At 38.6% G+C, this 10000-nt stretch overlaps 1 protein-coding gene across 5 annotated transcripts in view; it reads right to left on the reverse strand.

The window, feature by feature from the left end:
• bmp1a (bone morphogenetic protein 1a) overlaps nucleotides 1–10000 on the reverse strand; it is a 128420-nt gene that overhangs the window by 61080 nt on the left and 57340 nt on the right. For all 5 annotated transcript variants that reach the window (XR_015497251.1, XM_087263796.1, NM_001040037.1 and 2 more), the window contains 1 exon segment: nucleotides 2522–2627. Coding sequence is in view for 4 of the 5 variants with exons in the window: in XM_087263796.1 (XP_087119922.1) it covers nucleotides 2522–2627 (106 nt within the window). In the remaining variant the exon portion in view is untranslated.

Consider the following 10000-nt stretch of genomic DNA (forward strand, 5'->3'; position numbering starts at 1 on the left):
AGTTTTGTCCTTCTTTTCACCCACAGCGGACAAACCAAAGCTAATTCCATTAATCTGACATTGAGAGATGAGCTTATCAAACTGAACTGAAGTCAGAAGATGTCTTTCCACACCAAACCACACAGGCTCGGGTTGCTCAGTGAACAAGTGACAAGAGCGAAAAGCAAAAGAGCGGCATTGTGCAAGCTCAGCAGTAAAAGTGTAAGCGGAGAAAGACTCTCAGATTCAGACGGTAAAGTTCATCACAGATCTGCTGATGCCAGAACACTCACGGGTCACCCTGAGACACGGACAAGAACAAACATCTAGCTGGAGATACGTGCCTCCGCATTTATAAGAATACGTTGCTCCGTGTACATGTCATTGCACGTTTCTGATAACAAATACACTAGAGGGCGATGTCTACATTTATTCTGAATCAGAGACACAGTTGAAGTCAGAATTATCAGCCAACCCCTGTATATCTTTTTCCCCAATTTCTGTTTAACGGAGAGAAGATTTTTTCAACACATTTCTAATCATAATAGTTTTAATTTCTTTCATCTTTGCCATGATGACAGTGCATAATATTTGACTAGATATTTTTCAACATACTAGTATTCTATGAAATCAAACTTAATAAAACTAGACTTTTGGGCATTATAATTTTACACGCTATGTAAATTTTTCGATTTACGCACATTATTTTTCAATCAGTGACCACGGTACATTTGGCGGGAAATGTTTTTCTGATTTGCGTATAGTATTGCATATTGTATTGCGGTCACAGATTGAAAAAATAATGCGTATAAATTGAAAAAATTCACATCGCTTGTAAAATTATAATGGGTTTAAGCGAAAACTAAACAGAATAAGAAACAATCACGTACCGAAATCAAAGATGAAAAGACGTTTAGACAAAATCCATTTAACCAGTTATATATGAATATTTTGTGTGCTTACTAGACTTTTGGGCATTATAATTTTACACGCTATGTCAATTTGTTGATTAACGCACATGATTTTTTTAATCCGTGACCACAATACATTTGGCGGGAAATGTTTTTTTGATTTGCCGCCAAAAGTATTGCGGTCACAGATCGAAAAAAATAATGTGCGTAAATTTAAAAATTGACATCGCGTGTAAAATTATAATGTGCAGAAGCGACAACTAAACACAGAATAAGAAACAATCGCGTACCGAAATCAAAACTGAAGCCACGTTAAGGCCAAATCCATTTAACTGCTTATATATAAATATTTTGTGTGCTTACTAGACTTTTGGGCATTATAATTTTACACGCTATGTCAATTTTTTCAATTCGTAACCACAATACATTTGGCGGGAAATGTTTTTCTGATTTGCCGCTAAATATATTGCTGTCACATATCGAAAAAATAATGCGCGTAAATTGAAAAATTTACATCGCGTGTAAAATTATAACGCGCAAAAGCGAAAACTAAACATAGAATAAGAAACAATCGCGTACCGAAATCAAAAATGAAAACACGTTTAGACGAAATCCGCTTAACTGCTTATATATAAATATTATGTGTGCTTACGTTTTTTCCCCTTCGCACTTGTTCCAACCTTCAGTGATTGCTTTTCCAAACGAGGCAATTCAAGTTTTAATTAAATCACAGGCGGGCTTCAGCATTATCATTGGTCCACTAGTTGAGATTGACAATTGCTTCTCTAGCCAATCAGATGAAGAGATAGTTGACGTCTCACCACCGCCACATGTATTTTTTGATCTGCAACCACGATACTTTAGGCAGGAATTTGATCATATAGCATTCAGCTTAAAGTGAGGTTTAAAGGCGTAACTAGGTTAATTAGGCAAGTTATTGTATAATGGCGGTTTGTTCTATAGACAATCTAAAAACAATATTGCTTAACGCGGCTAATAAATTTGACCTTAAAATGATTTTTAAAAAATTAAAAACTGCTTTTATTCTACCCGAAATAAAATAAATGAGACTTTCTCCAGAAGAAAAAATATTATCAGACATACTGTGAAAATTTCCTTGCTCTGTTAAACATCATTTGGGAAATGTAAAAAAAAAAAAATAATAATAATAATAATAATAAATAAATAAATAAATAAATAAATAAAACATATTAAAGTCAATATTTTTTGCCCCCTTAAGCAATATTTCTTTGGATTGTGGACAGAACAAACCACTGTTATACAATAACTTGCCTAATTAACCTAGTTAAGCCTTTAAATGTCACTTTAAGCTGAATACTAGTATCTTGAAAAACATCTAGTCAAATATTATGTGCTGTCATCATGGCAAAGATTAAAGAAATCAGTTATTAGAAATGAGCTATTAAAGCTATTATGTTTAGAAATGTGTTCAAAGTAATCTTCTCTCCATTAAACAGAAAAACAGAGGTGTTATAATTCAGAAGGGGTAATAATTCTGACTTCAACTGTAAATGTGCTGTAAATGTGTTGAATTTAATATGATTAAGTATCCTGCAAAGAAGAAAGCCAAGTGATAAATGAATTCAATCCTCCTGAGATCAGGATCTTACCTGGAGAAGGTGTTTCTTGCATAGTGCATGATGCTGTCGAAGTCGTAAACCTCTCCAAGTGAGTCCACCTCTCCAGGCTCCATCTTCAGGAAGTTGTACTCCTGTCCTATGAGAAGAAACCAAAAGTAAGACTGAGACAGAAGGCTATGGCAATATTTTCATCATTATTTGATGGTTTGGCCATTATTACACTGCATTTGTTTGATTTCTTTCAACACATTCCTGAACATAATAGCTTTAATAACTCATTTCTGATAACTGATTTATTTTATCTTTGCCATGATGACAGTAAATAATATTTGACTAGATATTTTTCAAGATACTAGTAATCAGCTTAAAGTGACATTTAAAGGCTTAACTAGGTTAATTAGGCAAGTCATTTTTAGTCGGACTGAAAAAATTGCTTAAGAGGGCTAATAACATTGACCTTAAAATGTTTTTTAAAAAAATAGAAAAAAAATATTATAGGAAATACTGCGAAAAACTCCTTGCTCTGTTAAACATCATTTGGGAAAATTACAAGCTGGATAATATTTTTGACTTCATCTCCATAACGTATAAAATTTTGGAAGTAACTTGTCTAAATGTATATTGTTACGTTATATAACAATATTATTATTAATATTATATTATAAATAAACAGATTTGTGTTTTGTTTATGAATTTGGAGCTGATGTTGTGTTGCGCGCTGTGGAGCATGCGCAGCTTTCTCTCCCTCTCCCTCCCTCTAGAGCTGCGCTTGATTGTGGTCCAGCTGTGTTGCGAGTGGGAGCGTATATAAGCTGGAGGAGAGGAACAATGTAGGGATCTTTCTGCTCGGTGCAGGTTGCAAATCTCCGTCGTCGTTGCCGCCGCTGTCTTCCAAGCGTCTCCTATCTCCTGCCCCAGATTGTTGGTTGACTTGGTGTGTTATTTGATTGATTTCTTTAACTGACAATTTAATTGTTTTCTAAACGGCTCGCTGTTAAATCTGAGCCTGTTTGCTTTTCACTGATTAAATATATATATATATATATATATAATATTTAGGTTAAAAACAGAACCGGTAGGTTGGGAATCGCCATTTCCTTTAAAACGTTTTCTTCTGGTTTGTGGCAGCGAGGGAGAGAGGGAAGTTAGCTGTAATTTTATTTGGGGTACTTTTATTTGAGCAGGTAAGTTAGAATTATTTCCCCGCAAGTTAGCTGTCTTTTTGTTTATTATTTTGGCCTGGATTTCCTTCCGAAGAGATGCTTCTATCTTTGTTGTCTAAGAAAACAACAAACCGTGTTACTACTTGATAAGCGTTGTGATCATTGTGAGTTGGGACAGGAGAAGGGGAAAACCCTAAATTGAGTATTTGAGTTTATTTATTTGTTTATTTACACTTGTTATTGTTCCCACCAACCCTGGACTGGTCGGGACGTAACAATATCGAGAGCATTCAGTAAATAAGAGAACTCTGAGTCTAGTATGCACTTGGAAGATTCCCTAGTATTCCAGGCTGCTTTGCACAGCAATAGGACATACTGTACTGCGCAAGCAAATTTCATCTTTAGTTTATTCTTCTGCGTAAAGTGCACGCGTATTCCATGGCTGACGCAGACACGCACCTCTCAAAAAATGTAACTACACGATAGAGGGAAAGATGAATGCAGCGATGTACAGAGACATCCTGAATGAAAAGCTTTAGAGTGCTCTTGACCTCAGACTTGGGCGACGGTTCATCTTCCAGCAGGACAATGACCTAAAATATCAATGGAGTGGCTTCACAACAACTCAGTGAATGTCCTTGAGTGGCCCAGCCAGAGCCCAGACCTAAATCCTATTGAACATCTCTGGGGAGATCTGAAAATGGCTGTACACCGTCAATTCCCATCCAACCTGATAGGGATTAAGAGGTGCTGCAAAGAGGAATGGGCACAAATTCCTAAAGACAGGTGTGCCAAGCTTGTGGCATCAAATTCAGGAAGACTTGAGGCTGTAATCGCTGCCAAAGGAGCATCAACAAAGTATTGAGCAAAGGCTGTGAACACTGATGTACATGAGATTTTTCAGCTTTTTTATTTTCAATAAATTTGCAACAATCTTAAAAACTCTTTCTTCACATTGTCATTATGGGGGATTGTGTGTAGAATGTTGAGGAAATAAAGGAATTTAATGCATTTTGGAAAAAGGCTGTAAGATAACAAGTGAGGAAAACCTGAAGCGCCATCAATACTTTCCAGATGCACCGTAAATACAATATTTTATAGGCTATATCATTACTGAACTTCTAAAGCCACAGACACTTTTCTCCCTAATAAATCTGCTTTTATTAGGATTAGTCGGATCCTATGAGGACATAATAAGATCCATTTCCACAGATAAGCCAGTATTTCAGGCTATCTTTCATGTTCATTAATGCTGCCTAAAAGGTGTGAAGAATGCTGGGCTTTACATCAGACGGGGCGCAGCTGCTCCACAGTCAAAATATGCCACACTTGAGCTATTTCAGGAGTATAGGGGCAGATGAGTGGTTAAGCACAGCATGAAGGTCACTGGTTCGAGTCCCAGCTGTGCCAGTTGGCAATTCTGTATGGAGTTTGCATGTTCTCCCTGTGTTAGTGTGGGTTTCATGCGGGTGCCCCGTTTTCCCCCACAGTCCAAACACATGCGCTATAGGGGAATTGAATAAACTAAATCGGCCATGGTGTATGAGTGTGTGCGAATGCGAGTGTATATGGGTGTTTTCCAGTACTGGGTTGTGTCCGGAAGGGCATCCGCTGCGTAAAACAAATGCTGGAATAGTTGGTGGTTCATTCCACTGTGGCGAACCCTGATAAATAAGGGACTAAGCTGAAGAAAAATTAATGAATTCCCACTTAAAGTGATAGTTTACCCACAAATTTGAACTTGGTCATTATTTACTCGCGTTTCACCCAAGCGGCAACCTCCCGCTCTCTCTCAGGAAGCCAATACGGAAGTAACTAAAACTGCAATTCATCTGAAATTCCGCTAGTCCAGGCCGCTCCTGGCTCCAAAACAGAGCAAATTTTAATTGAGCCCACTGTTAGAATGGCCAACTTTACAGCAGAAAAAAAGGTGTTTATAGCCTGGTACAAAAAAAGATTTTGGTTCATACAGCTAATATTACCCTTTATGACAACTGTGAGGGGGGTGAATATTTTTATAACTCATCCGTTTCCTTTATATTAAGTTATATTAAGTTTGCATAATTAAGGGCGTGGCCACTTGAGTGACAGCTAGGTCTCGTTAGTCGCCGTCACGTCACCTCAGCTGAATCCTGCATTTTTGCCACTGAACTCGGCATATTTATCATATTTCTGTGTTGTTTTATGTGGCTTTACACAGTCAACTGCCTTTTGGACTTGTTTCCTACAATTATTTGATGGAATGTCATGCTGAGTGCACGTTATTGTGCTCACAAACCATTCACGTGGCCTCCGTTTCCCATGTGAGTAAAGTTATATACTTATATACCATCTCTATACATGTATTTGTTTTATTTAAGATCATTTATCGTTTATATTTATATTTAGAGCTGTAATGCACTCCAGAATCTGTCAGATTGATTAGCTGTAGGCTCTAGAACAGTCATCTGAAGCGTTGTCATACAGTGTTATGCTGGAGTTCATCAATAGTCTTGCATTTACTAACACAGACTATATCTGAAGTAATTTGCGTTTTCCTCCTGTTGAAAAACGTCATAAGAACAATGTTTAGTGGCTCAGTGTATTACAGCAGTGTATTAAAAGTCTAAACACTTTATTGATATAGTGTACAACCAAGCACAAGTGGTCAGAATACAAACGAGTCACAGGTGATAAAGTATTAAGCGTTTTCCCAAAGTAAAGTGTGTCTGAACCAGGTCTATGCAAACTGTCTGCAGGTGTCTGTAGCTCCGCTCACTCTCCGCCTCTTTGCCCTTGTTTGGTATCCCGCCGTGGGTGTGATGACGCGCAAACAAAATGGCAACGGTTGGCCGCGCCTACTTGTGGCTTCTTTTGCGCTCTTTAGAAACCTATGGGTGACGTCACGGATACTACGTTCATATATTTTACAGTCTATGGTTTCACCTCACAAAAATGAATATTGACTCATTATGTAAACTATCCCTCGATTGGTGGTTTCAAACCTAAATGGGCTTCTTGTTAAACACAAAAGAAGATGTTTTGTAAAATGTTGGAAACCTGTAACCATTGACTTCCTACTATGGAACTCAATGGTTACTGGGTATCAGCTTTCTTTAAAATATCTCCCTTTGTGTTTAACAGAAAGAAAGAAAGGTAGTAAGGTTTGGAACCACTTAAGGGCTAAGTTAACAGTGAGTCAATTTTCATTTTGGGGTGAACTATCACTTTGAAGCATTTTTGACTACCTCTGGAAGATGTCAAAAGCGGACAAGTCTTAAATATCCCACAACCTTATTGCTATTGGTGAATCCAAATATAAACAATAGGAAGTTTTGGAGACTTTGATATCTCCTATTCAAAGGGATAGAGGTAAAAGATGTGATGTGCTGAGTGTTTCTTTTGTTTTTTCATATTGTGACGCAGTTCCTAGAGAAACAGATGCTGCGTCCGAAACCGCATACTTCCATACTATATAGTGCGCTAAAATCAGTATGCGAGCCGAGTAGTATGACCGAATTCGAAAATCAGTATGCGAGAAGTACCCGGATGACTTACTACTTCCGGCGAGATTCTGGAGTGCGCATCGCATGCATGCTGCGCTATCCCTTGATGCCCCGCGAGCGAATTCATGAATGGGAGTAAAGCGATGCAATTGACGCAGGTAGGTCGCGTGATTATGACGAAATGGCGGATGTAGTAAGTCCGAACTTCATTCACACTTTTCACATTCATACTGTATAGAACGTACTTTTCTAACGGCCGAGTAGTACGTTTAAATTCAAATGCAGTACCTACTGAGTACGAAGCGGTTTCGGACGCAGCCAGAATGTTAAACGAGCAAACAGTGGGCGTGGCTTGTTTTTTTCTACTGCGAGTTGATTGGATGTAGTAAAGTAGGCATTCTATTATGAAAGATCGGGAAAAGAGTTGGAGCGTTATTACAACCTAAAGGCTCCTACACACCGGGACGCTTTTCATTTGCGTTTATCGTCAGCATTTTTTACGAGACGTTTTTCCGTATTCAAACCAAAGCGATTTTCACTGGCGTCAAGCGGAAGAGTATGCAAAATCACACCTTGACGTTAGATGGCGCTACACAACTTTAAGCTTCTGACACCTGCTTATAACACAGAAGAAGAGGAGGAGAGGAAGTTCACACGCTTGTTGGTAAACTTACTGGTGACTCGAACAAGCATGGATGGTTCAAGCAGCAGCTCCAGCTCGATGAAGAAATGCTCTAGAAATGATTATTGTTCACAGAGTAATAAGCAGCTCCACGTTCATATCACCTCTGGGCGTCGTCTTCAATGTGCGCTCGCATTGACAGTTTTGCGCTTGAGCGCCTCCAAGTGCTGTTTACTGTAACTTCAGCAGCTCCGTGCATGTGAGCAAAAGTGCCGATCTGATTGGTGGAAAAGATTTTGACGCGGTGCATGAGGCGTTTTTTTTTTTTATGAAGCTTTTGCGCCTGGCGTTTGCGTGTTGGTGTGCACGATCACATTGACGCCTGTAATTTAGTCGCGAGGCGTTAAACATCGACAGAAAACGCGAGCAAAAAAACGTCACGGTGTGCACGGGCCTTAACAGATTACAACCTCCTGCTCACCATTTCTGTTCATCGTATTTACAATGTCTTTGAGGATTTTTGATTCACACCTTCTTGCTTGCTTTTAGCAAGAGGCGTTTAGCGGCTTTTGCAAACAAATTGTTATTTCTGAATCCGCTAACGCTGGGATTTAGATGATTTGAAGCAAATCTATTTGTTGATGATGTACTACGGGGCTAAAGCATTCACATCTGAACTCTTCATATATATTATTTATTATATTATTAACTAATAGTATTTTTTCGATGCAGTGGCGACGCAGTGGCGCAGTAGGTAGTGCTGTCGCCACACAGCAAAAAGGTCGCTGGTTCGAGCCTCGGCTGGGTCAGATGGCGTTTCTATGTGGAGTTTGCATGTTCTCCCTGCGTACCTCCGGGTGCTCCGGTTTCCCCCACAGTCCAAAGACATGCGGTACAGGTGAATTGGCTAGGCTAAATTGTCTGTAGTGTATGAGTATGAATGAGAGTGTAACGATGTTTCCCAGAGATGGGTTACAGCTGGAAGGGCATCCGTTGCATAAAAAACACATGCCGGATAAGTTGGCGGTTCGTTCCATTGTGGTGACCCCAGATTAATAAAGGGACTAAGCCGAAAAGAAAATGAATGAATGAGTATTTTTTGATGTTGAAAGCTGCAGGTACAATATCAGCGAGATGTCCTTAGATTACATATTAAGTCCTTCAAACTAAAAACAAAAAACATCGATCAAAGTCCAATAATGAGCACGAAAAACAATTTAGTTGGAGCTTTTGGAAAACACAAGCTCTTGGGTCAAAGACCCTTATGTGCTCCGTTCTTATCAAGAGGGCTAAATGTTTGTTGGCTGGACGTGATGACCCCTTCAGCTGATTCAGGAGCTTGCTTTAATATTAACTTTAATGTATATTGTGTAATGTAGCTGTTTGTGGAGGTTAAAGGTTGGCAAATTGCAGATAAATAGAGTTTTTTTATTTTTATTTTTTTTATCGTTAATACTGTAGAGCAGTGGTTCTCAAACGTTTTTCACCAAGTACCACCTCAGAAAAAAATTGTCTCTCCAAGTACCACCAAAATGAGAAGTATTGAAGTACAGTAGCGCAGTACGCCCAGTAAAGCAGCTACAACTCTACACAATTAAAAAACGTGGCAGATTACATCAGAAATATAGGCTATATGTCATTTATGACATATTAAAATCATAATTTTTGATAAATTTTGAAATGTGTGTAGCATGTACATGACATATTTCATTCCTCCGCGTACCACTAGAAGGAAGCCTGCGTACCACTATTGGTACACGTACCACAGTTTGAGAACCACTGCTGTAGAGCTTTTAAACCATACTACAGTAAAGTACTTGAATGAATCTGTTTTTGGTAATTCTATAGTTGCTACAGTAATTTAAACAACCCAGCAATGTATTAAAGTTCCCTTAAAGTACACATGAAATCAAAACGAACCATGTTGATTTTGTTAGCTCACATTGCTAGTTTTGTGGTGAACAATCTGTGCGTGTCGTTAAGAAAAAAAAAAACAATAGTTTGCCCTTGTAATCTTTAATTGAAATCTGAAAATGCGCTAGCTGTTTGTTTTCAGTTCAATTCTCAGATTAGGTCAGTCTAAGGTATTGGGCGTGGCTAACATACTTAACCGCGCCCCTCCAGCTGTCAGTTTTGACAACAAACAGAAATGGTGAGCAGGAGGAGTCTGTAAGGCTGTAATAACTCTCCCCAGATCTTTTTGAATGAAATGCCAACTTAACTACACCCAATCAGCTCG

This window comes from Danio rerio, chromosome 8 (assembly GCF_052040795.2).
Source record: "Danio rerio strain M-AB ecotype USA chromosome 8, GRCz13ab, whole genome shotgun sequence".
Lineage (NCBI taxonomy): Eukaryota > Metazoa > Chordata > Actinopteri > Cypriniformes > Danionidae > Danio > Danio rerio.